Source organism: Hyperoodon ampullatus, assembly GCF_949752795.1.
Source record: "Hyperoodon ampullatus genome assembly, chromosome: 9".
NCBI classification, from domain to species: domain Eukaryota; kingdom Metazoa; phylum Chordata; class Mammalia; order Artiodactyla; family Ziphiidae; genus Hyperoodon; species Hyperoodon ampullatus.
Window position 1 is genome coordinate 64,924,144 of NC_136922.1, and position 27,658 is coordinate 64,951,801.

The window sequence follows — 27,658 nt, forward strand, 5'->3', positions numbered from 1 at the left end:
GGGCCCAGCCGCTCCGCGGCACGTGGGATCTTCCCGAACCGGGGCACGAACCCGTGTCCCCTGCATCGGCAGACGGGCTCTCAACCACTGCGCCACCAGGGAAGCCCTATTCTTGCCTCTTTTGTCGTAGATTAATTGACCATAGGTGTGTGGGCTCTCTATTCTGTTCCATTGATCTATGTGTCTATTTTTGTGCCAGTACCATGCTGTTTTGATTACAACAGCTTTGTAGTGTAGTCTGAACTCAGCGACTTACTTCCAGCTTTGTTCTTTTTCTCAGGATTTCTTTGGCAATTCAGAGTCTTTTGTAGTTCCATATAAATTTTAAGATTATTTGTTCTAGTTCTGTGAAATATATCATGGGCATTTTAATAGGGATTACATTAAATCTATAGATTGCTTTGGGTAGTATGTACATTTTAACAATATTAATTCTTCTAATCCAAGAACATAGGATATCTTTCCATTTCTTTATATCATTTTCAAACTCCTTCATCGATGTTTTATAGTTTTTAGAGCATAGGTCTTTAACCTCCTTGGTTAAGTTTATTCCTAGGTATTTTGTTCTTCTTGATGTGATTTTAAACAAGATTGTTTTCTTGCTTTCTCTTTCTCATAGTTCATTATTAGTTTATAGGAAAACAACAGACTGTCTATATTGATCTTGTATCCTGCAACTTCCTGAATTCATTTATTAGTTCCAATAGTTTTTGGTGGAGACTTTAGGGTTTTCTATATGTAAAATACCATGTCATCTGCAAAGAGTGATAGTTTTACTTCTTCCCTTTCAATTTGGATACGTTTTATCTCTTTTTCTTGTTAGATTGCTGTGGCTAGGGCTTCCAATACTATGTTAAACAAGTGTGAGAGTGGGCATCCTTGTTTTGTTCCTGATTTTAGCAGAAATGCTTTTGGGTTTTCATCATTGAGTATGATGTTAGCTGTGGGTTTGTCATAAATGGCCTTTATTATGTTGAGATATGCTCTCCCTGTACCATCTTTGATGAGAGTTTTTATCATGAGTAGATGTGGAATTTTGTCAAATGCCTTTTCTGTGTCTATTGAGAGGATCATGTAATTTTTATCTTTCCTTTTGTTAATGTGGTGTATCACATTGATTGATTTGCAAATATTGAACCATCCTTGCATCCCTGGAATAAATCCACCTTGATTATGGTGTATGATTCTATTTATATGTTGTAGGATTCAGTTTGCTAATATTTCATTGAGGATTTTTGCATCTATATTCATCAAAGGTATTAACCTCTAATTTTCTTTTTGTGTAGTGTTTTTGTCTGGTTTTGGTATCAAGGTAAAGGTGGCCTCATAGTATGAATTTGGGAGTTTACTGTCCTCTTTAATTTCTTGGAAAAGTTTGAGAAAGATAGGTAAAATTCTTCTTTATATTTTTGGTAGAATTCCCCTGTGAACCTGTCTGGTCCTGGACTTTTGTTTGCTGGAAATTTTTTTTAAATTGCAAATTCAGTTTCACTACTAGCGATCCATTTATGCAGATTGTCTATTTCTTCCTGATTCAATCTTGTCAGGTTGTATGTTTCTAGAAATTTGTCTGTTTCTTCTAGGTTGTCCAATTTGTTGGCATATAGCTGTAGTATTCTCTTATGATTTTTTGTATCTTGTGGTATTGGTTGTTATTTCTCTGCTTTCATTTCTTATTTTGTTTATTTGGGTCCTCTCTTTTCTTCTTGGTGAGCCTGGCTAAAGGTTTATCAATTTTGTTTATCTTTTAAAAAAACTAGCTCTTGCTTTCATTGATCTTCTCTCTTATATTTTTTGTCTCTATTTTATTTATTTCATCTCTGATCTTTATTGTTTCCTTCCTTATGCTGACTCTGAGCTTTGTTTGTTCTTCTTTTTCTAATTGCTTTAGATGGTAGGTTAGGTTGTTTATTTGAGATTTTTCTTGTTTCTTGAGGTGGGCCTGTGTCTATAAACTTCCCTCTCAGAATGGCTTTTACTGCATTGCATAGATTTTGGAAAGTTGTGTTTCTATTTTCATTTGTTTTGAGGTATTTTCTGATTTCCTCTTTGATTTCCTCATTGACCAATTGGTTTTTTAGTAGCATGTTGTTTAACTTCCACATGTTTGTGCTTTTCCCATTTTTCTTTCGGTAATTGATTTCTAGTTTCATACTATTGTGTTTGGAAAAAATACTTGGTATAATTTCTGTCCTCTTAAATTTGCTGATACTTGTTTTGTGGCCCAGCATGTGATCTGTTCTGGAGACTGTTCCATGCACTTGAAAACAATGTGTATTCTGCTGGTTTTGGATGGAATGCCCTGTAGATATTTATTAAGTCCAACTGGTTTATTGTGTCATTTAAGACCACTGTTGCATTACTGATTTTCTGTCTTAATGATCTGTCCATTGATGTAAGTGGGGTTTTAAAGTCTTCTACTATTATTGTATTCTTGTCAATTTTCCCCTTTATGTCTGTTACTATTTGCTTTATATATTTAGGTGCTCCTGTACTGGGTGCATATATGTTAATGATTGTAATATCCACTTCTTGTATTGATCCTTTTATAATGATATAGTGATATTATATGATATCATGTATTATATTATTATGATATTATAATGATATAATTCACTTCTTTGTCTTTTGTTATAGGCTTTGTTTTAAAGTCCATTTTGTCTGATATGAGTGTTGCTATCCTTGCTGTCTTGTCGTTTCTGTTTGCATGAATGAAATATCTTTCTCCATCTCCTCACTTTTAGTCTGTGTGTGTCTTTGGCTCTGAAATGAGTCTCTTGTAAGCAGCATATAGATGGGTCTTGTTTTTTTAATCCAATCAGACACCCTATGTCTTAAAAAATATTTTTTATTGAGGCATAGTTGATTTACACCCTATGTCTTTTGATTGGAGCATTTAGTCCACTGATATTAAAAAAATATTGATAGGTATGTACTTACTGCCATTTTATTACTTGTTTTCCAGTTGTTTTTGTAGCTCTTCTCTGTTCATTTCTTCTTCTTTTTGTTTCTTCTCTGTGGTTTGATGATTTTCTTTAGTGGTATGCTTGTGTTCCTTTCTCTCTAATTTTTGTGTATCTGTTGTAGGTTTTTGATTTGTGGTTACCGTGGGTTTCATATATGTTGACCTACAACTGTATCTACTTGTTTTAAACTGGTGGTCATTTAAGTTCAAACACATTCTAAAGATCTACATTTTTTACTCCCCTCCCCCCATATTTCGTGTTTTTGATGTTATATTTTACGTCTTCATGTTTATCCCTTAACTGTTTATTATAGTTATAGTTGCTTTATAATTTTTTTGCCTTTTAATCTTCATAGTAGCTTATTTAAGTGGTTGATCCTCAGCTCTTACTATATATTTGTCTTTCCTAGTGGGATTTTCCCTTTCCTATAGATTTTTACTTTTTTTTTTTTTTTTTTTTTGTGGTACGCGGGCCTCTCACTGTTGTGGCCTCTCCTGTTGTGGAGCACAGGCTCCGGATGCACAGCTCAGCAGCCATGGCTCACGGGCCCAGCCGCTCCACGCATGTGGGATTTTCTCGGACCAGGGCACGAACCCGTGTCCCCTGCATCGGCAGGCGGACTCTCAACCACTGCACCACCAGGGAAGCCCCTGATGAATGCTTTTAATTTTTGCTTGTCTGAGAGGTTCTTTATCTCTCTTTCAATTATAACTGATAATCTTGCTTGGTGGAGTATCCTAGGTTGCAGGTATTCCCCCTTTCAGCACTTTGAGTATGTCATGCCACTTCCTTCTGGCCTGCAAAGTTTCTGTAGAAAAATCAGCTAGTAGTCTTATGGGGGTTCCCTTGTGTATAACTCTTTGTTTTTCTCTTGCTGCCCCTAGAACTCTGTCTTTATCTTTAATTTTTGCCAGTTTAATTATGATATGTCTTGATGTGGATCTGTTTGGATTCATCTTCCTTGGGACCCTCTGTGTTTCCTGTATCTGTATATCCATTTCCTTCTTTAGGTTTGGGAAGTTTTCAGCCATAATTTCATCCAATACATTTTTAACCCCTTTCTCTCTCTCTCTTCTCCTTCTGGGACCCCTGCGAATGTTGGTAAATTTGATGTTATCTCTTAAACTGTTCTCATTTTTTAAATTTGTTTTTATTTTTGCTGTTCTGATTTGGTGACTTCCATTATTCTATCTCCAGATCACTTATGTGTTCTTCTGTACCACCTAGTCTGCTATTTATTCCTTCTAGTGTGTTTTTCATTTAAGCTATTGTATTCTTCAGTCTGACTGGTTTTTAAAAAATATTTTCCAGTTTCTTGTTAAAATTCTCACTTTGTTCATCTATTCTTTTCCCTAATTCAATTAGTAGTCTTATTACTAATGCTTTGAATTCTTTATCTGGTGAATTGTTTATTTTTGTTTCATTTTTTTGATTTTTTAGGTGTTTTCTCTTGCTCTTTCTATTGAGACCAATTCCTCTGTCTTCTCATTTTGCTTAACTTTCTCTCTTTCTATGAAATTAGGTGAAACAGTTGTCTAATTCAGTGTCCTTATGTGGGAGCATCCTTGTGTAGTTTGTATATGCCCAGTGGTTTTGATGGGAGAGCTGGATTTGATGTGAACATAAGTCACATCTTTCCTCAGGGTGTGCTGGCAGCTATCACCTTGGTAGGAAGTGGGCTGGAGAAGGAAGGGCTAAGGACAGAGCCAGGTATGAGCCAAGGATTCCCCTCTCTTCAGTGGCTATCACTACCCTATCAGAGGTGGGGTCAGGTCCAAAGTTGCTGGAGCAGAAGCCCTGAGGGTGGAGTCTTTCTGGCTCTGTTCCCTTTAAGTGTGAGCCCTCCCCATTTCCAGCACTGGCACCCTTGTCCCAGAGGGGAACAGTGCTGGAGTAGGAGGGCCTGTGCAGGCTCTTGGTGTTTGAATGGGTATAGGCTGTGGTGGTCCAGCCATAGACAGAGGTTAGGCTTCTTCTGATGTGCTGCCTGTGCTGCCCCCTCCCTGGTTAGACAATGCTTTTGGTCTTAGCTGCCTCTGTGTCTCACTGCTGAGTTCTTTCCTCAGTCATGGCAGCCTTCACTCCAGTGTGGAGCTAAAATGTGAAGTAAGCAGGGCTGGAGCATTCAGTCTGCTCAGGCTGGGGCACTCACGAGGCGGTTGCAGGAAACCAGTCAGCCACCCATGCAGTTCCGATCTGCATTTTCCGCCTTGTTTTGGGAGTGAACAAGCATGTGTGCACTCCTTCCGAGCTGGATCTGGGGTTCCCCCAGCCTTCCTATTAGTCCCACCTGCCCTCCAACCAGCCAAGGGGGTTTGTCTTCTCTGTGCAGGACCCCAGAGCTAGGGTGCCCAACATGTAGTTCAAACTGCTCACTCCCCAGGGAGGATCTCTGCCTGTGAAGTCTCACTTTTCCTCTGAGCCCCGTCCCTCACACAGGTCCTGACCTGATTGCTTCTCTTCCCTTTCTACCTGATTGTGTGTGGATCTCTCTTCCAGCCTTGGTTGTACAGGAGTCTTTCTGCCAGTTTCCAGTTAATTTTTGGTGAGAATTGTTCTACATATGGATGTATTTTTGCTGTGTTTGATGCTGGAGATGAGTTCTACATCCTGTGACTCTGCCATCTTGATTTCCTCCTCCAAGAGCAGAGGTCTCCTCTGTCTTCTTGCTTGCATTGTTCCCAGGAGAAATCTTTCATCTTATCTTTGTCCCTTTGTACATAATGTCTTTTTTTCTCTGGATGTTTTTCAGATTTTCTCTTATCACTTGTTTTGAGCAATTAGATTATGATGTGTTTTATGTAGTTTTCCTTTCTTTCATTCCTTTTTTGATGCTTAAGATTTGTTGAACTTCGGGTATCAGTGAATTTATAATTTTCATGAAATTTAGAAAATTTTTAGCTATTAATTCTTCATATATATTTTTCTGTTCTCCATCTTTTCTCCTCTCCTCTCAATTACACATACATTTAGGGTACTTGAAGTTACCCTACAGGTCACAGATTTTCTTTTTCTTTTCAAAAATTCTTTTTTCTATTTCATTTTGGATAATTTCTACTGCTATGTTTTCAAGGTCACTAATATTCTTTCTACAGTGTCTAATCTGGTATTAATTCCCATCTGGTAGAGCTTCTATCTCTACAAATTCAATTCAGGTGATTTAAAAAATATCTTCCATGTATCTACTTAACTTTTTAAAGATAAAGAATATAGTTATAATAATTGTTTTAATGTCCTTGTTTTCTAATTCTAACATCTGTATCTTTTTTTTTTATGTCTGATCTTATTTATTTGTTACTCTTAGAACATCTCATTTTTGACTGGACTCTGACTTAGACTCTCTCAGAGAGGACAGCCTCCAACTCTTGGCAGTCTGTTCCTGACGTTTTTCTTTGGCCTCCTTCATTCTCCTGGCCAAAAGGTTAGCATATTCTGCACCCTCTTCCTTATTTTTCATAGTACGCTGTTTCTTCAGAGCAATACACCGATGTTTGTCTTGCAGAACACGTGGAGTAACAAGATGCTGAATCTTGGGTGCTTTGGTCCTAGGTTTCTTACCTTCTTTGTTTAGGGGCTTTCTCACAACATACTGATGGACATCATCTTCTTTAGAGAGATTGAAAAGTTTGCGGATTCTGCTAGCTTTTTGGAGCCCCAGGAGACGAGGCACAGTAGTATCAGTGAGTCCAGGAATATCCTTCTCCCCTTTTTTTTTGATGACCAAATTGAGAATGCTCAGATTGGCATCTACAATGCAACCCTGTGCAGATTTGCCCTTTCTTTCTCCAGTCCTCCTTGGTCTGTAACAAGAATGCCCTACTCAGTAGCAGGTGGACTTGGCTGTGGGTCAAGACACACTGTTTCATGAGGAAACCCTGTTTGTCGTTTCCACCACTGATTCAGACCACATAACCCTTCCATTCTTCTCCCAGAGCGTCAGCAGCAACTTCCGTAGCCATACGCTTCTCATAAAAGGTATGAAGTTTTTGTTCATCGTCCACTTCAATGAGTTTCTGGCAGCTAGTGACCAGGAAAGAGATGTTCAGCTTCATTCTGAAGTGGCCGACCGCCTCTGAGGCGCCACAAAAAAGAGTCTATCAATTTTGAGTGAATTTCAGTTTATTTATTTATCTCCACATCATGGATCACATTTTCCTGTTTCTTTACATGCTTGGTAATTTTTTATTAGATGCTGGGATATAGTCAATTTTACTTTGTTGGGTGCTAGATATTTTTGTGTTTCTATAAATCTTCTTGAGCTTAGGCCTGGGAGACAGTTAAGTTAGTTGGAAACAGTTTGATCTTTTTGGCTCTTGCTTTTAAGTCTTGTTAGGTGGGACCAGAGCAGTGCTCATTCTGGGGCTACTTATTCCCTACTCCTGAGGTAATACCCTTTGAGTGCTCTATCCAGTTCCCTTTGAATTATGAGGTGTTCCAGTCTGGCTGGTGGGCACTGGCAGTATTCCAGGCCCTTTGTGAATGCTGGGCACTGTTACCGCTAATCCTTTTGGGTGGTTCTTTCCCTGGCTTTGAGTAGTTTTCTAAATGAATGTGCTGATAAGTACTCAGCTGAATACTTGAGAGGATTCTTTACAGATCTCAGAGTTCTGTCCCTGTGCTGCTCTCTTTCTTGGTCATGCTGTCTTATGAACTCTAGCTGCCTTGGTTTCTCTGAACTCTTAACATCCATCTCCTCAACTCAGGGAGTCTGTTGGGCTTTGCCTGGGTTGTTTCTCCCTGTGCCATGGCCTGAAAACTCTCTCATGGCAGGAGCAATTTTACCACTCACTTCATTTATTTTCTGTTTTTAAGGGGATTGCTGTCTTTTGTTTTCTGATATCCAGTGCCTTGCAAATGGTTGTTTCATACATTTTGTCCGTGTTGTGGTTGTTTCAGATGGATGGTAGATTTTTTTTCCTATTACTCTATCACGGCTGGAAATGGAAGAAATTTTAAATGATTGTTCTTAGTAAACTTCTGTGCATTTTGAGACTCATTAATTTAGAATGTGGTATATTTCCCTAAGGAGAGGTTACAAAGAGTGGCACTCAGTACCTAGTGAACTGAAAGTATTTAGTGGCAGGATCTTGGCCTGTGGCCTCAGAAACTTTGCCTATCCACTCTGAATGAATCGTCATCTCTCAGAGTCAGGGACACATCAGCCTGAGTTACAAGCACTGAAAAGTAATGCTAGAATGCTAGCCTATTATATTGTAATGAGAAATGTTAACTGTCTTAGGACTGATGTTCATTCATGTCTTGTGTCCAGTAGAATCTTTTCATATAGGTAAACTACACTTGAACAATTGAATGATTAAATTGAATGATTTCTTGGTGTTGAATCCAAATTTAGGTGAAGATAATCTGATGCATCTACCTATATTCACTATGCTGTCTCCCTATTCCAGATTGTTCTTATATACACACTGATTATATTTGCCTCTCTGGCTAGCCCCATTTGGATTTCATACCTTCTTCAGATATTTTAATCCTAAAGTAGACAGATTAATACCTAAATCATTTCTGGATGGCATGAAATTTATATATATATATATATATTTTTTTAATTTTTATTTTTTGGCTGCTTTGGGTCTTCGTTGCTGCATGCGGGCTTTCTTTAGTTGTGGCAAGTGGGGGCTACTCTTTGTTGCGGTGCGTGGGCTTCTCATTGCAGTGGTTTCTCTTGTTGTGCAGCATGGGCTCTAGGTGCGCAGGCTTCAGTAGTTGCAGTATGCGGGCTCAGTAGTTGCAGCACGTGGGCCCTAGAGCGCGCGGACTTCAGTAGTTGCAGCACACAGGCTCAGTAGTTGTGGTGCATGGGCTTAGTTGCTCTGCAGTATGTGGGATCTTCCCTGACCATGGATCAAAACCATGTCCCCTGCATTGGCAGGCGGATTCTTAACCACTGCGCCACCAGGGAAGTCCATATATATATATGTCTACCTATCTTTAATGTGACTTTTCATATCTCTTCTTTGAACTTTTATTTGTTGATTCTTTCCTCAAAGCCTAACTTTGAGGGCAATCTTACTTCCTCTTTATCCACGTACTTTTGTGCATTCCATCTCACATTGCATGTCCCTGATGATTAGTGGTGGTGTGTGTGTTTTTTTTTTTTTTTTTGCGGTACGCGGGCCTCTCACCGCTGTGGCCTCTCCCGTTGCGGAGCACAGGCTCCGGACGCACAGGCCCAGCGGCCACGGTCCACGGGCCCAGCCGCTCTGCGGCACGTGGGATCCTCCCAGACCGGGGCATGAACCCGCGTCCCCTGCATTGGCAGGCGGACTCCCAACCACTGCGCCACCAGGGAAGCCCGTGGTGTGCATTTTTTAATATACCTGTTGGACATTTGTATGTCTTATTTTGAGAAATGTCTATTTAGGTCTTTTGCCCATTTTAAAATCAGATATTTGTTTTCTTGCTATTGAGCTGTCTGAGTTTCTTATATATTTTTGTATATTAACTCCTTATTAGCTATATGGATATATTTTTTTCCATTTCATAGATTGTCTCTTCACACAATTGATTGTTTCCTTTGCTGTGCAGAGCTTTAAAATTTTTTATTGAATAAAAGACTTTAAATTCTATAATGCTTTACAATTTTCAAAAGTTTCACACACATGATTTCATATAATCCCATAATGACTTTTGTTTTCCCTGTAGAAGCTTTTTAGTTTGATGAATTCCCTTTTGTCTATTTTAATATTGTTGCCTGTGCTTTTGAGGTCATATCCAAAAAAATCATTGAGCTTTTCCCTATGTTTTCTTCCAATAATTTTGCAGTTTCAGTTCTTATGTTTAAGTCTTTAGTCCATTTTGAATTGATTTTTGCATATGGTATGAGATAGGGGTTCATTTTCATTTCTCTGCATGTGGATATCAAGTTTTCCCAACACCATTTTTTCTTTTTTTTTGCGGTACGTGGGCCTCTCACTGTTGTGGCCTCTCCTGTTGCAGAGCACAGGCTCCGGACGCGCAGGCTCAGCAGCCATGGCTGATGGGCCCAGCCGTTCCGCGGCATGTGGGATCTTCCTGGACCGGGGCATGAACCCATGTCCCCTGCACCGGCAGGCAAACTCTCAACCACTGCGCCACCAGGGAAGCCCCCAGCACCATGTTTTGAAGAGACTGTGCCATATTGCATTGTGTGTTCTTGGTAACTTTGTCAAAAATGCGTTGACTGTAAATGCAGAGTTTTATTTCTTGGCTCCCTATTCTGTTCCATTGGTCTAGATGTTTGTTTTTTATGCCAGTTCCATGCTGTTTTGATTAGTATAGTTTTGTACTATATTTTGAAATCAGGTAGTATAATGCTTCCAGCTTTGTTCTTTTTGCTCAAGATTGCTTCGGCTATTTGGAGTCTTGTGGGTTCATATGAATTTACACATTTTTTTTTCTATTTCTGTGAAAAATGTCATTGGAATTTTGATAGGGATTTGAATCTGTAGATCACCTTGGGTAGTAGGGACATTTTAATAATATTAATTCTTCTAATCCATGAACATTGAATATCTTTCCATTTATTTGTGCTCTTCAATTTCTTTCAACAATGTTTTATAGTTTTTGATGCACAGATCTTCACCTCCTTGATTAAACTTACATGCGTGTTTTTGAACTGCTGAATAGCTAATATCATTTGTTAAAAGATGGGGCAAAAACTATTAGAGTCTACAAAATATCAGAAATATGGTCATAGGAAAACAAAAGTGAATGAAGATTAGCCAATCTTTCTTTTTAAAAAAATTATTTATTTTGCTTATTCATGTTTGGCTCTGTTGTGTCTTCATTGCTGCATGCAGGCTTTTTGTAGTTGTGATGAGCGGGGACTACTCTTCGTTGAAGTGCGCAGGCTTCTCATTGCGGTGGCTTCTTTTGTTGAGGAGCACAGGCTCTGGGCACGTGGGCTTCACTATTTGTGGTACATGGGTTCAGTAGTCGTGGCTCATGGGCTCTAGAGCGCAGGCTCAGTAGTTGTGGTGCACGGGCTTAGTTGCTCCATGGCGTGTGGGATCTTCCTGGACCAGGACTTGGACCTGTGTCTTCTGCATTGGCAGGCGGATTCTAAACCACTGCGCCATCAAGGAAGCCCAAGGTTAGCCAATCTTTATGCCTGCGTTGTTGTAAAGCATTTCTTAATTGTATTGATATGACAGTGACTAAAATGTTCTGTTTTTAGCAACTAAATTGATCATAAGTTTTCCTTTGCAGGTGGATTGGACTCTAAATATTGGAGAGCAAGCCCTTGATATATGTATTGTCTCTTTCAATCAGTCAGCATCTTCTGTTTTTGTTCTTGGTGAGAGAAACTTTTTTTGCCTTAAGGATAATGGACAAATTCGATTTATGAAGAAACTTGATTGTAGCCCAAGTTGTTTTCTCCCATATTGCTCAGGTGTGTAGAAAGATTTTCTTTTATCTCTTCCATATGTCATGACTATATTTTATACACCAAAAAAAGCCCAAATCACTCACATATATTTTAAACATTTAGGAAAATAGTTTTATACAGCACACGTAATAGAAATTTTAACTTTTAAAGTTTGAATAGAAGTGTGATATAAAGCACACATTTGGTTTTGTCAGTTATTTTACCTCATACAAAATGACTTGTAGAATTGGCCTCAGGTATGCATTAATGCTTTCCAAGACGTGGCTGTTCAAGATGCTTCTAAGAGAACATCAGACTCTTCTACAAGCAGAATGGAGCATAGTAATGCCTAATAGAATTATTTGTCTGTAGTGAATGTCTAGTAAATATTAGCTTAAATGTGTTAAATATTAATCAAGTTCATGCTTTCTAGATAAAATGCAAAAATGTTGGCCACTATCTAGTTACAGTTTTCATAGTTATATATGTAGTTTTTATATACTTATAAAGTGATTTTTTTCTTTTTGATATTGGTAGCTTGTAGTTGAAAAATAATGTTTTATTTTTATTTTATTTTTTTATTTTAATTTTTTTAATTTTTTGCGGTACACGGGCCTCTCACTGTTGTGGCCTCTCCTGTTGCGGAGCACAGGCTCCGGACGCGCAGGCTCAGCGGCCATGGCTCACGGGCCCAGCCGCTTCGCGGCATTTGGGATCTTCCCGGACCGGGGCACGAACCCGTGTTCCCTGCATTGGCAGGTGGACTCTCAACCACTGCGCCACCAGGGAAGCCTGAAAAATTGTCAAGACATTAGAATTAATTTGTATCATAAATCCTCTAAGACGGATATAATATACTGTTGGAAATGATTGTTTTCTTATTATCCTCTTTTTCTGTCTTCAACCCATAGTTTCTGAAGGAACAATAAATACTTTGATTGGAAACCATAATAACATGTTGCATGTTTATCAGGATGTGACATTGAAGTGGGCCACTCAACTTCCCCACATTCCTGTAGCAGTAAGAGTGGGCTGTTTACAGTAAGTGGTTTAATTTAACATTTTTTTAAAAAGAGTATCTTAAGGAATTCACTAGAAGTTTTATGGCAAATGATTTTATTAAAAAATGACAAAAGACATTGAATGTCTGCAATGGAGATAATTTAAAATATAAATTTTATTGGTAAAGAAGGATATAAAAAACCCTTAATTAGCACCTGTAATCATTTTTATCTAGTATCTCTAACAAGATATTCTTTATAAATTCAAGATTTCAAGAAAGTAGTTTACCTGATAGATTATTTTCTTTAAAATAGAAAAGGATTTCTTTAAGCACTTAATGGATCCCATTTAGAGATCACTTATTGTTGACTGTGAGAATGTTACACTTCAAAATTTGTTTCAGAACTTATGTCAAATGGTGCAGAATTGCTAATGATTCTGTGTTCAGGACAGTTTAGATTTTAAATAGAGCCTTTTTGCATTTAAATGAAAGACAAAATTCGTGTGTTAATGTTAACTTTACAAAATTTATCAAAAATGAGAGAAATAGATATCTAACTGTGTAATTTTTCTAGTTTGTCAGTATATGAGGCAAGATCTTGACAAACTCTTTAGCATCTCAGATTATGTTTAGGAATTGAAAATCTCAATAAATATATAGAAACACAACTTTCTATAAAGCTTCATGTATTCCCAGATCTATTCAATTCTGCTTATTTAGATCATTTTATTGAACATTTAAAAACCGTATGTATCCGGGAAGATCCCACATGCCGCGGAGAGGCTGAGCCCGTGAGCCATGGCCGCTGAGCCTGCGCGTCCGGAGCCTGTGCTCCGCAACGGGAGAGGCCGCAACAATGAGAGGCCCGCATACCGCCAAAAAAAAAAAAAAAACAAAACACCGTATGTAGAATTCTTCAGTGATGCCTATAGTATCTGATCAATGTGGCTAATCCCCCTAATTTAAGAAGTTGAATGTGGAATATTATTGTTGAGGCTCAATGAAAGGCATTCATATTTGCATTAATGGTTAATCTGAAGCTTAGATGTTGGAAAAATGAAAACAATGTTTTAAAAACATTGCATATTTTAAAAAGAAATTGCTTTCATATTTATGAGAAAATGCTATAATTATAATACTATAATTACAGTTGCTGTGCACTTAACACAAATTACAGTTATTTTGTATCTGAAGAAAAATTTAAAATTTTGAGTTAGCTTTTGCAAAGTCCACCAGATGGTCTTTTAAGTTCAACCAAACACTCAGACTCACCAGACATTTTTTTTTTTTTTTTTTTTTGCGGTACGTGGGTCTCTCACTGTTGTGGCCTCTCCCGTTGCGGAGCACAGGCTCCGGATGCGCAGGCTCAGCAGCCATGGCTCACGGGCCCAGCCGCTCCACGGCATGTGGGATCTTCCAGGACCAGGGCACGAACCCGTGTCCGCTGCATCGGCAGGCGGACTCTCAACCACTGCGCCACCAGGGAAGCCCTCACCAGACATTTTATATCAGATTTACTTATAAGGATTTAGAACAGGAAAAATATCTTGCCAGCAGGGCAACGTCAAGTAATTCTCTTTTGGGAGAGTAATTATTGCAGCGGTCCATATATCCATCCAAGAGCTGTTCTCTTTGGCCCCCCAAGTGACAGCTTAGGTGCAAGAAGACAGATTCACACTGGTGGGTATGCAGCCCATCTTGGCTTAGAGTCTTCATGCCCCTCAGGAGCCAGTATCTTTAAATACTAAAAAGTCATTGTGGTTTTTGTATGTATGTGGGGCATGGGAGAGTGATAGATAGAAAGAACTTATTGAGATCATTTAGTTGAAATACTTGTATTACAGATATATTATTTACAAGGGATATGTCTATTTTAAGAGTCACCATACTCATAGAGAAGCTCAGAGATATGGCTTGCCAGAAGATATTTATGGTTAATTTATAGTTTCTGGTCCAGATGCAACTTACAAGTCAAGGGACAAATAGTAACTGAAAGTACCTTGAATAAAAAGTCAAATTTTTATATAGTGTGCAGCAAGATGCTTATATTCAAAATTAGCCTGACACACCTAAATTTAGGTACTTGTAAGTGAAACTTCCTATTTCTCATAAAGATCATAATTATAAATAAGTGCAAATATTACCATTAATGATTTCCATGGTTAACATATAGCAATACTTTCTAATTATTCATTGGAAGATTTTTCTTATTTTTATGCACTTTAACGTAAAAATATAGGATTAGAGTGTTTGAAAGAATTTCATTGTAACTTTTAGTAGTAGAATCAAAATTATTACTGACTTAACTATAGCATATTTGTATTTAGAAGTTATTATTTGAAGTTAGAGCACTGAAATAATGTCACTCCTGCTTTTTATTACCTTTAGGGTTAAACTTTTTTGGTAGAAGCTTCCTTGGCTGCATGTGTTTATTTGTAAAGGAAATTGCTGCTATTTTAATATGTTTCTTTTCAATGAATAAGAAATATTGGATTTGGATCAAGCTGGTGCAATTATACTTAATAGCAGCATTTTCTTCAGAAACTACGATGCTTTATTTCCTCCCACTCCCTCCTAGTTGGCAGTCCTAGTCCTCTCTACCTTGTTTATTATAAACCAGTTTTAAATCTGTCTGGCTTTCCTTCTTTCTTTTCAGGGTAAATGGCATTCTTGATTAGAACTTTTTTAGTCTAATTATTTTAATTTTTGTGTGTTAGACTATAGGAATGTGAAATAAATATACAGTTTACAGAATCAGAAGAGCCCGAATGTGATAATGTTCTTTAAATTCTTAGCTATTACTGTTTTCCTCTCATTGCACAAAGTAGCTATGGAAGCCTGGCGGAGTATCTTACCTCTGCTATAGTCAGTTTCCCAAACGGCAAATAAAGATCATTGTTTATCGGTAACGTTATTCTCTCTAGAGATATGAAATATACCTAAAAGTAGAAGTCTATTTGAATGGACATTCAAAGTGATGGGAGCCTTTCCAAACTTAAGCTGGCAGCCACAGCCATTGTGCTTTAAAATCTTGTTACAGCTCATTTTTTAGTATAAACAATTTGGTCTAGGACTACGGTGTTTTTCTTCCTAGGCTATATTCACTATAGTAACTTTTTATAACTGTCAGTATTTAATATTTTATTCTTTAGTTTTCATTGATATAGTATTCTTGACCAGAATGTTCTTCCCATTTCTTCTCTGGATTTTCAGATTTCTTCTATCTTCGAGTCCTAACAAGTCACATAAATAAGCCTTCCCTCTCTACCCTGATCTCCTTCTTTGAATTTCTATAATATTTATAGTATGTTGGTGACTGTTCTTTGCTTTTTCTAACTCCCAATTTGATCATACACTGTTTTAATGTAAGGACCTGTTCTACTTTTGCATATCACATTGAATAATCAGTCAGAAAGCTGAAGATATGGTATATGCTCAGTAGATACATGAAAATCATTGTGGTTTGTGTGTGTCAGGGTGAGGGGTGGCTAGAAAGACCTCATAAGAGCTTTTAAAGTTTTTTTTAAATATGAAAAAATTGAGACTCATAGATGGAAGGATATTGTTTCCTTGAAGACATATTTATTAGGAGAGTTTTTAAATTTCAAAGTGACTTTTTCTTTCTTTTTAGTTTAACGTTTGCTGTTAATTTGTCTTTTTTTTTCTTTGTGCTTTGTAGAAAGAGAATGTTGGCCTATATATACACTTTCTGCTATGTTATATTTTTAAGTGTTTCCTTTGTGGCTTAATATTCCCCATAATATTTGTAAATATTCTTGGAAGTAGGGTAGAGCATATATTATGATTTTCAGAGCTTGTGCATTCTTATTGATATTTTCCTCTGTTAATCTGTTAATCAGCAGTGGAATGTTTGTCTTTCATTACTATATTTTTCTGTCAATTTTTTGTTGAACATCTTAAGTATTTTTGATTTATGTATTCTAGTTCTAATTATTCAACTTATGTTTATGATAGTTATTTTATTTTTTTGGTTAGTTTAAGAAATTTTGCCAGTATAAAGTGACCTTTTTTTGTGCTTTCATTTAATGTTTTCTTGCTTCTTTGTTTTGTTTTGTTTGCTTTGAGTTCACTTTGTTATTAATTATTGGTATGCTATTGTCTATGCTTTTTTAACCTGTAACTTTATTTTGGGTGTATTTCTTATAAAAAGAATTTGATTGGCTTTTTCAACGCATTTTGGAGACCCATTTAAAATTGTTACATTCGATGTATTTTGTCAATTTTCAGCTTCTTTGATATTCTCTACTTTTTATACTATTTTCTTTGGTTTCCATTTCTTGTGTGTGAGCTGTGGTTTCTCTGCACTTGGAATTCTTCCATGTATTAGATGTTACATACACATACATATCTCTTTTCTTTATTTTACCATACAATATAACACCCTATACCATTCTGGGGAACATTAAATCAGCCGACTGAGGGATGAAGCACAATTAATAAGTTAAAAAATTATAATTCATGATTTAAAAAGATTCACAATCTTTAAGAGATACAGAAAAATACATTAAAATCACTGTATGATCGTATTGCCTAGATAAAAAGTGAATGCAAATTTTAGAAACATTCTTGAAAAAAGCATTAGTATAGTTTACAATAATAATTTATAACTGATAAAAATACATGACAGAAAAATATTGTACAATGATAAATTTTTATCATACTGCTGTGGGCCTGGGTTCAATCCCTGGTCGGGGAACTAAGATCCTGTAAGCCACATGGCATGGCTGGAAAAAAAAAAAAGATAAAATTCAAGTATTATTTAAAGTTACCTCAATCTTACCATCCAGAATTGACATTTGTTAGCACCTGTTAAACATCAAGCCTGATATTTTTGTCTACAGATATGCCAATTAGGCACAGGATAAAATTTACAAAGCAGAATCATATGTTGTTTTTTTTTTTTTTTGCGGTAGGCGGGCCTCTCACTGTTGTGGCCTCTCCCCTTGTAGAGCACAGGCTCCGGACGCGCAGGCTCAGCGGCCATGGCTCACGGGCCTAGCCGCTCCGCGGCATGTGGGATCTTCCCAGACCGGGGCACGAACCCGTGTCCCCTGCATCGGCAGGCGGACTCTCAACCACTGCGCCACCAGGGAAGCCCCCCCATATGTTTTTTATATATAAGTTTATTTTATGTTCTAAGAGAAAAAAGGAATAGATAAAATGGAAGGAATAAATGAATTTTACATAGATATTTATTCACAACAATGTATTTCAGTTTCTAAAAGACCCCTCTAAGTATAGAAAAAAAGTAAAAGGTTGATATTTTCAATTTTTTAAAGTGGTATTTCAACTTTTGGCAGTGTCCATTGACTCCTATTATAAAAGATAAGGAAAACAGCAACTTATGCTTTCTTCTTCCTCTCTTCTTACCAAGTTCTGACATTGTTGGTATCTTACTATTATTTATTTTGTCAAAGTTTAAAACATTTACATACATTTTAGTAATCACTATTTTTAGTCCTTTATTCTATCCTCTCAAAGCTCACCATCAATTCTTTAACCGTTCCAGAATTATCTTGATTTACTTCTTGGTTAGTTGAATTCAATCATCCAGTAGATTTGAGGAAAGCCTTATAAGTCTTCTTGCAATCTTGAGAATTGTTTATTGCTTTTATACTTGAAGGTTATCTTAGCTTCCCCCAGAATTTTGGAACTTCCATTTGGTGTTGATAGTTGCTGTGGTAAAGTCTGAGGCTGGCTGAACTTTTCTTAAAACTTCTTATTGAATGAATTGCTTTTTCTTCCTGGATGCTCATATCTGACTTATTTTTTTAAATCCTTAAAAGACTGTAAATTCACTAGCATTATCATCAGTTGATTAATTTTGTATGTATCAGTTTGTTCTAGAACAAGGTGAGATTTGATAGATTCAAGTTTTTGTTCATTTCAGAAAAATTTTCTTCCATAATACCTTTGAATATTGGTTCTGGTCTACCAGTTCAGTTTTTGTAATCAATATCATTATTATAAATATATTAAGCTTACATTGTCTTCCACATCTAGCATCACCTCATTAATTGTCAATTTTTTTCTATTTTGATTTGTGTGATTTTTATCCATGTCTCTCCACCATGCTCTTATGTTTGTTTTTATTTTATTTTATTTTTTCTTGTTATTGCTCCTAATGTGGCTTTCATCCGTCCAGTTTGTGTTTGTGCTTTTCAAACAAAGAAAAAATTATGTTTCTTTCATTTCATTGATACAATAGTAGCTGTTTGTCTGATTTCTTCATTTATTTCCCTAGGAAGTTCTTGCTATGGATATTTTCTGCTTTTTGCTTATGTTCCAATCTCCCTCATCTCTATCTCTTTTACTTTATTTGCAATTTCTTCACAAAGGTCCTCTGTTCATTACTTTGCAATTATTGCTCATATTTAAAATGATGGCAGCAATTTACTTAAGAATCATGTGGGAAGTGATGGGAGAGAGTAATGAACTCGGACCACCTGAGTCTTTTACCTTCTCATTGTGTTTAATTTCTCCGTTGCCCTGGTGGTCCAGCTCCCTCAGTTTTCAGGGTTTAAGAGGTGGATGAGTCTAACAGAAGTCCCCCTGTATCTCCAGTCACAGGCTGTTGGTGTTAAAAATCAGTGGCTGCTGTTTGTCCTCTTATTTTCATTGGTTAGGAAGCTAGCTGATTGATAAATACATCTTATACTTCTACTGTATCTTTCTATTCTTTTTAAAAAATTTTTATTGAAATATAGTTGATTTACAATGTTGTGTTAGCTTCAGGTGTAAGGAAAAGTGATTCAGTTATATATATGTATATTATATATATTTTATATATATTCTTTTTTAAGATTTGTTTCCATTATAGGTTATTAAAAGTTTCTTTTGAATTTTATTTTATCTATTTTTTTATACAACAGGTTCTTATTAGTTATCTATTTTATACATATTAGTGTATATATGTCAATCCCAATCTCCCAATTCATCCCACCACCACCACCACCACCACCACCCCCGCCCATTACAAGATATTGAGTAAAGTTCCTTATGCTATCCAGTAGGTCCTTGTTGGTTATCATACTGTGGTTTTCTATATTCCATTTCCTGCATCCCACCTGTACCCTTAGATCTCATTATGTTAGTCTAGGGGCCTGACTCTGTATACCTCTATGCTTGAGGTCTGAGAAGCATGTGTCAGCTCTTGGCATCCTATCTTATTACAGTACAGAATTTAAAATGTTCAGCCTCAATAAAATAGATAAACAACCAGGACCTACTGTATAGCACAGGGAACTCTATTTAATAGCTTGTAATAGTCTATAATGGAAAAGACTCTGAAAAAGAATAGACATAAATATATATATGTGTATAACTGAATCACTTTGCTGTATACCTAGAACATTGTAAATCAACTATACTTCAATAAAAAAAACTAAATAAGGTGTTCAGCCTCAAAATTTGCTGATTGTGACTGTAGTGATGTCCTTGTTCAATTTTCCTTTTTTTTTTTTGATGGGGGCACTGGTTGTTATTGTCATACTTTCTGCTGTTTTTTGGTGAGTTTTGAGGAGTTTTCCTGTGCCATCTTTGGCTGGAGGTCATTTTTTCTTTATCAATTGATGTTTATTGTTGCTGGGGAGAGAATTATGGAAAACTTGATTTTTGTTGTGTTTTAAGTAACTAGTTCTTTGTGTGTGGTTGCTTGAAGAATGTTTTTCATTTTTTTCTGTAAATGCCACATTTGTTACTATATATTTGTATGATATTGTTTTCCTTGATTTAGTTGGGAACGTGGTGGATTTAATCTGTTTAGACTATTTGTTTGGCTGCTGAAGAAAGCTTCCTTATATTGTATGTTTGATTATTCTTTCAGTTCTGTTTGATATAGTCCATCCTTCAGGGAAATGAATATTGTTTGGTTGGCTATTTATTTTCTGTTCCCCATGTCCACTATGTTCTTCCTCATAATTTTTATTTCTTTGTCATTTTTCTTCCTGTTTTCTGGGAGAGTGTCTGAATTTTGTGTTCTGTATCAGTGCTTCCACAGCATTTTCTATGTCTACCATTGGAGATTTTTTTAGCCTACTGAAGTGATATCTTTCTCCCTTCCGCATGCCTCCCTCCTCCTGCATCTTTGGTATTATTAACCAGTGTAGTACGTGGCAGGCTATAATTCCCATGATGTACTTGTGCCAGGTATGTCTTACTTTGAAACCTGTTTTTAGTGTTTATTTTGGGATTCTATCTCTGAGCATATAATATGCTACTATTAATTTCTGTCCTTTACTTAGCCAGTTGTTTTATAGAATTTGTTACCTCTGTATGGATATAGATAGTGTAGAGAGGCCAAGGGCAGTGGCAGAAGTGGGAAAGGTTCCGATGGGTAGGGATAAAATACCTTGCTTCCATAATAGGTCAGGTTTGAGTAGTAAAAGATGTCAGCATAGTTTTATGGTTCCTATGGAACCTGGGTTTCTGAACCAGATTAGGGTAGGTGTTGAGATTAGGGAAGAAGAATAAAACATCTTCCTACCTTTGTTCAGTTGGTCTTTATGAAGTGAAGCTGGGTGTGGCATAAGCTAAAGCTGTGTTTTTGGCTTTATCTACCTGATAATTAGTCTAAATTTCTTTTAGGTTCTGAATTTATAGTTTATGGGATTGTTTTCTACACTTTCCTCCCTTTTTCCAATGATTTCATGTCTGTGTCTTTGTCTCTTTCAGCTCCTGCATGGCCATTTTAGTTAGCTATTGGAGAGACTGCATGAAGACTGTTGCCATATTGAATTGAACATTTCAGAAGAGCCTTAGGGTCATATCATTAAATTGCAGAGAAAAGTAGATTTGAATACTACTGAATTTAGGGATTCTTTTGGAGAAATTGGCTTTTTTCCAGTTCTGACTACCATTTAATTTCCAAAAAATAATTTTGGTTCAGGCTAGAGATTGAGCAGAATAGTGAGTTTTTTGGGAAAAAAATTAAAAAATAAAATGGCAACCTTTTTAGAAAGATATGGTCCTTGAAATGTGGCTGAGCTCTTAATTTTACACAGAATATATCACTGTCTTTAGTAATTGGGTATTCCACTGTACTTTCTGACTGGTTTATATTTGGTCTTGTTTCGTGCAGTGTTGATTATAGATGAATTCTAGATCAATTGAAAGAATTTGCATACCCTCATAAAGTATAACATAGTGGGTTTTGACATTAATTTGATTATTTTCCTAACCTTCCATTTTCCTCACCATAATGTAGCATTTGTATTCTTTCGGTGATTTTTAGAAATTTTGTAGTTGATTGTAATTGGTGCTTTTGGCATTGTAATTAAATTAAGCTTAATTTAGCTCATTTTACTGTGATGAAGCTTACTGATTTTCAGTGTTTTCACTATTAGTTTTTCCTGAGAAGTCTAATTCCTTCCCCTATTTTTATTTGCTTGTTTACTTTTTGTTTTGTTTTGCTTTTTCCTTTTATTTGGGAAGTAAAAAATATCTTTTCTGTATTAATAGTGATAAATCAGTTTTAAAGAAACCCATTGCGACTTAAGTGGCATAAGATGATAATTGGGTTGTTAGCCAGAAATATTAATATTATATAATATATTATGTGATAAATAAATATAAATATAAATAGGGCGAGAGAACCCCTATCAGAAAAGGGGAGTTTCAGTTTGGGACATGGTGGGCCTGCTAGTGTAACACAATAGATTATAACTTAATGTAAGGAGATATGGGGGAAGGAAGAGAAGGAAGAACAGGATTTATCATATTTGTTATTTTGTTTTCTTTCTCTTATTGTTGATATCTCAGTAACCATGATTTAGACAAATTGTTTATGTCAATTCTATTGAAGCATTTTGGGAGTAAAATGAATTGCTTTACTTTTGATGGTCATCATTACTTGTATGCATATACAGTATTTCTATTGTGTATGGTCAAGGTCTTTAAAGAGGTGATTTCTAGATTTTATGTTGATTGGATTTTATACCATTTGAACAAGAATTGTGCTTGTAAAGTCCTTATAACCATGTAGCTAAACCATGGTTGATCTATGGCCTATCAGTATGCTGCTTTATGAACTGTAGTATTGCTCCTTCGATAAGTATTTTATTCACATGGAAGAGACTTGCGGTAATCTTATAAATAAATTAAAAAGCCATGTCTTTATTGTTATTTATCAGTTGAGGTTATAATCCTTAGAAAAACTTTCCTTATGAAAGTTAGAAATCTTTTGCTGTGGTCTCATGTTTTCATTATCATTTTATTTTTTATGTAGTAATGTAAAACACAGCATACTCCATTCTCATGAAAAGTTTAATAGTAATTACAGTTGCAGATTGTTTGACTTTGGTACATTCCATAGCAAATCTGTTTAACTTGTCTGCCAGAGGTTTTAGAAACACTCTACAGCCAAAGATAAGGAGTTGCACTTAGAATGCTAGTTGGGTTTATTCTTTTGTGTTTTATAAATTAAATGTTTTAATGGTAGAATTCATCATATTACCATGTATTTCCACTGCAAAATTTCTTTAGACATACTGTCATTGAGGCTGTGAATGTCTCTTAAAAGGAAGTGCTCAGTCTCAAAAAAAAAATCTATATGGAAAAGCCTTGTGTTTTGGTTTCTGTTTCTCTGTCCCATACTGATATGAGAGTTAATTTCATAGTGGATGAGGGGGCTGGCAGAGGAGTTAGTTGTTTAGTAGAGTGGTAGCACCAGAAAAGTGTTTTGCTTTTCACTAGTTAGGGTGAGTTTTGTCTTTTAAAAAATGCATAGCTCCTTGGCCCTTTGGTCTTGGAGATTATTTGTATCAGGTTGGTGACTTTGCTTTCATCTTTCTTGGAAATACATGCATCTTTCTTGGAAGTATATAATTTTATATTTTCCCTCCTCAGTTAAAATACTCTGGTTTCAAAGATAGAATGAGGCTTTAAATTTATTTCTAAATTATTAAAAAATATTTATATTTCCAAGATAAAAAAAGTTACATTTTCTAAGTTGCTTACTGGAGAATATAAAAGAGAAACAAAGTTATTTTTTGGGGTAATATTAGGTTATATTCTGCTACTAATGACTTTGGAACTTTTAATGAACTTAGTTCTTTTAACTCGTTAACCAGTATATGGTCTATACTTTTGAACCAGCATTGGAGTGCATATCTGGGATATTGCCAAAATAAAAAAGGGTGTATGTAAATATATAAATCTTACTCTATAAGCTAAAGTTGGATGCCTTAAAATTAGAATCAACTGTTATCTGAAAGGAAATACAAGAATACAGCAGTACATATTTATTGCCTGGTGTGTACTGGCATCGTTGTATCATTAGGCTCTTAAATTCTAAAAAGAACTACATTAGTAACTCATTCAAAACTTCTGAAGTGTTTAATAGTTTAGAAATCTTCACTAACTCCCTACATCTTTAAAAAACAGATTGGGGAGAGTGATGGTGCATTACTTCATTTCAAGACACTGGAATACTAAATGAAATTACCAAAAAAAGGGATTGAAAAATATAATATAGTCAAGCAATCATGTTATCATTTAAGTCCTCTTTATAACTTTAACTTGAAACTGGTAAGTAAATGAAATTTTGCCTGCTAAAATAGGGCTTTATCTCTCAATTATCTGACCTCTGTGACACACGGAATCTATCACTGAATAGATAGGAGGGTTCCCACATATTCTAAAATGGGGATCTGTATTCAGTGGTTTTCCTGCCTGTAGATAAAGTCTACTAACTTATGTTCACTGAAATGAAGTTTACTATTTAAAATAAGTGTAAAATAGAAACAGAGCTACTACCTGCTTTATTGATATGCTAAAAAAAGAAAGATTCAGATGCCCATACAATTTGTTTTGAGTGTGTAATATTTAAAACCATAGAGAAAACTGTACTAATTCAAAGTTCAAGTGTTTTTGTTTTAATTAAGTAGGTGACAGAATGCCATTATTGAACATTAATTCATTAATGTAGAACATATGTTCTAATTATAACTTATGTTCAAATCTTGATAAGCCTTGGCTATGTGAAAACTTTGCTTAGTGCAGAAAGAAAGATTTATTATACTTTTTTCCCCTTGTAGTTCATCAAAAAGTCATCTTTAATTTTCCAATGTTTTTAGAGTGAGAGTATTTTAATATTTGTAGATAGCATGTATTACATACCATGAAGATGTTTTAGAGCATACATTGATTGTCTAATTAGTAATGTGTTCTTTTACCATAACACTGTTCCAAGAGTCCATATGATAATAATAACTAATATTTATTTCACTTACTATGCACCAGGCAGTATTCTAAGTGCTTTATACATAGTAATTTATTTAATTCTTCTAAGAATTGCTACTATTATTAATATTATTACCATTCCCATTTTATAGGTGATAAAACTGAGGCATAGAAAGATCAATAATATGCAGGAGCTCATAATCAAACATGTAAACTACTAATTATAGCATAAATGGGTAATGTTCCAACATAGAAAAGCAGAAAGTGATAGGGCCCTTCAGAGTATTTAGTCTACCATGCTACTAGAAGTCAAAGTCCCAACTCTTTTTGTTTCTACTAAAAAACTCTCATACCTTTCTTTTCTCTAGAACAATTGCTTCCCTTTCATGTTAGTGCTATCCAATATTCAATCTAATGACAGTATATTGTTTGACATTAAAATGATAAACATTTGAAAAACCAGAAGGTAGAAGCCTAAAACAAAAGTGATTACTTTTGGAGTGTGGGACTGAGGGGTGGAAGAATCTGGATATGTTCTTTAAATAACAGTTAGGAAGCCTAAGGTATTCTAAAAATCAACTTCAGTCTTTGGAAAAACAATGATGCTGCCCAGCCTCTTTCATTTAAATCTAAAATAGTTTAGATGTATTAATATAGATATAAATATTTTGGAATGAATAAAAAGTGAAAGAAATTATTAAGTATTTTAATTAAGAAGAATAGTGTAGAAAATTATTCCTTTTTTCTTTTTATTTAAAAGAAAAGTTATGGTTTGTAAATTAGAAATTACTAGTATTCAGTTATCAAAATACAATGAAAAAAATAATACCTTTTATCTGTCACTTATACTTATTTCCAACAGCAAATTTCTCTCCTCTTCTTATCCCATCTTGTTACCTTCGTATTTCAAATGAGCAGGAACAGTTCATATTAATTGAACATTTAAAAATTTTTCTTGGAAGGAAAATTATTCTGATTTGGACCATATAACAATTTACCTTTAGCAGTGAATTTTGCAATAACTCTGAACACTTAGGAGTATAAAAATTCTACATTTCCCTTCTTTTAAAAAAACTTTCTTAACGCTGGAGAAAGCATATATGACATCTTTCAAGATCTGTAGTTGGAAAAAAATATTCTCTGCTTTGCATAGCCTCAGCTATGCCCATACTGTGTGAATGCAGCATGGAGCTAGTGTGTGAGTGATCAAGCAGCAGGAACAGTTTCTATGGAAACAATATTCAGAGTACTTAAAGTTTAGCAGAAAAATATGAAAAATTAAAACACAATCACATTGGGAGTAATTGGCGGATGGAGATACAAAAGTTATCTTGCTGCTTTTTAAAATTTCTACAGGCTTCCAGATGGTAGAAAATGCTTTGTTCTTTCCTCCAGCCCATCTGTTGTTTTTTAGTGTAACTGACATTACCACAACTACTGCAACCATTAAAGCATCACCATATAAAAATGGCAAAATTTAGAACGTATTGCATAGTTTTATGGAAAGAAGATTACAAGAATCAAAGTTATAGTTTGTTGAAAGATTTGCTATTTTATTTTTTATTTTTTGGTGTGTGTGACGTAGTGGTATGATAGAAGTAATGCCCAGGAATGATGTACTCTAAGATTAGAACAAATTTCCCTTATTGGAGGTGGTGTAGAAAAATTTTCGTGATTTAGAATTAAACATAGGGATTTCTTTATGTATCATTGAAATGAATTACTTTTTAAGTAAAGGATATAGTGTATGTGATCCACTAAACCTATGCATTTGTTTTATTTCTTTTTTCCCCAGAGTATTAGTCTTTGCCAGAAATGGATATGTGTTACTGTTTTCTACACAAAAATTACTTTAAAGAAAATAGTTATAACAATAATTATTTGTGCCAGTTTCAGTCCAGCAAATATATAACTTTTGTAGTTTAAAAAATTTAAAATAGTTAAGCAAAATAAATTTCTATTTAAATAACAAAATATTATAAAATAATTTTTATTTATTGGTGTCTGCCTAAAGGCAGATCTCATAAATTTTATTTGTTGCTTTTTTGCCACTTTTATCAAACAGAATTTGTGTTTGCTAAAATAGAATTTAGATAGTGAATTCTTTACTCTTAATCAACAAATTCATATCCTTAGAGTAACTTTGGATTGATTATTCATCTTAATTCTTTCCTTTTTTACTCCTTAATTACTTATGTCTAAAAACTAGTCTTTATGAAAAATTAAATGAAGTTTTGTTAAAGTTAAAATAATTCTTGTCTAGGTTACTTTTGCCCATTTTTAAGTGCTGTAATTTAAAAGTACTTTAGAAAAATCAAGCAATAGTTATGTGTTGCTTTTAAGGAGATTCTTGTCACCTTTCTTGTGTTATTCCCCCCCAATACATATCTTTCTTCCAGCTTATATATATTTCATGAGAATTCATGTTTAATTTGAAAATGTCTTTCAAGATTATGTCACATTTGAGTTTAGGAAATCCAATTTTGACTAGAAGTATTGCTTTACCTTTAGCAATATGCAAATGAATTAATACAGTACCTTGAGTTTTGGCAAACTCATCTTTAAGCCATTTGAACCTCCCAAGTGATACTCAGATATGTAGTGAAATTCAATAGTTCCTAGAAGCCCAGTGAGTCTACAATGTTTGGTTTCTTAAAAACAAGCTAAACTGAATAGCAGTATTAGGTGAGTTTCATTCAGAATGCCATGTAGCACAGAAACAAGTCATTTGTCTTCCAGTATGAATTCTAATAGGTCTTAGTTCCCCAATCTAGGCTCTTTCTGTGGCCAGGACTGGGGTCCTATGATGTGTAGTCTTTAGGGACACTTTAGTTTCAAGTCTGGGGAGAATACCTTCTTCATCTGAGATTTTTCTCTGGGGAGTTGGCTTACAGAATGGGCATCTCAGAGACTAGAATAGTGGTTATTAGGGGTGAGGGAGATGGAGAGATTCTGGTCAAATGGCACAAGGCTTCAGTTATAAGATTAATCAGCTCTGGGGATCTAATGTACAGCATGGTGACTATAGTTAATAAAACTGTGTTGTATACTTGAAATTTGCCAAGAGAGTAGACCTTAAGCATTCTTATCACACACACACACAGTGGCAACCATGTAAGG

General features: G+C 35.4%; 1 protein-coding gene and 1 pseudogene across 5 annotated transcripts in view; one reads left to right on the forward strand and one right to left on the reverse strand.

Annotated features, from left to right (window-relative positions):
• The window catches only part of BBS9 (Bardet-Biedl syndrome 9), a gene marked incomplete at both ends in the record, with an annotated part of 471,339 nt that overhangs the window by 98,151 nt on the left and 345,530 nt on the right, over window positions 1-27,658 (forward strand). For all 4 annotated transcript variants that reach the window (XM_079711010.1, XM_079711009.1, XM_079711012.1 and 1 more), the window contains 2 exons: window positions 11,175-11,358; window positions 12,246-12,375. In XM_079711010.1, the coding sequence (XP_079567136.1) occupies window positions 11,175-11,358; window positions 12,246-12,375 (314 nt within the window). The remainder of the gene's footprint in view (window positions 1-11,174; window positions 11,359-12,245; window positions 12,376-27,658) is intronic.
• Window positions 6,277-7,054, reverse strand: LOC307058079 (small ribosomal subunit protein eS6-like; annotated as a pseudogene). The gene has a single exon. The product of its transcript is annotated as a small ribosomal subunit protein eS6-like (transcript).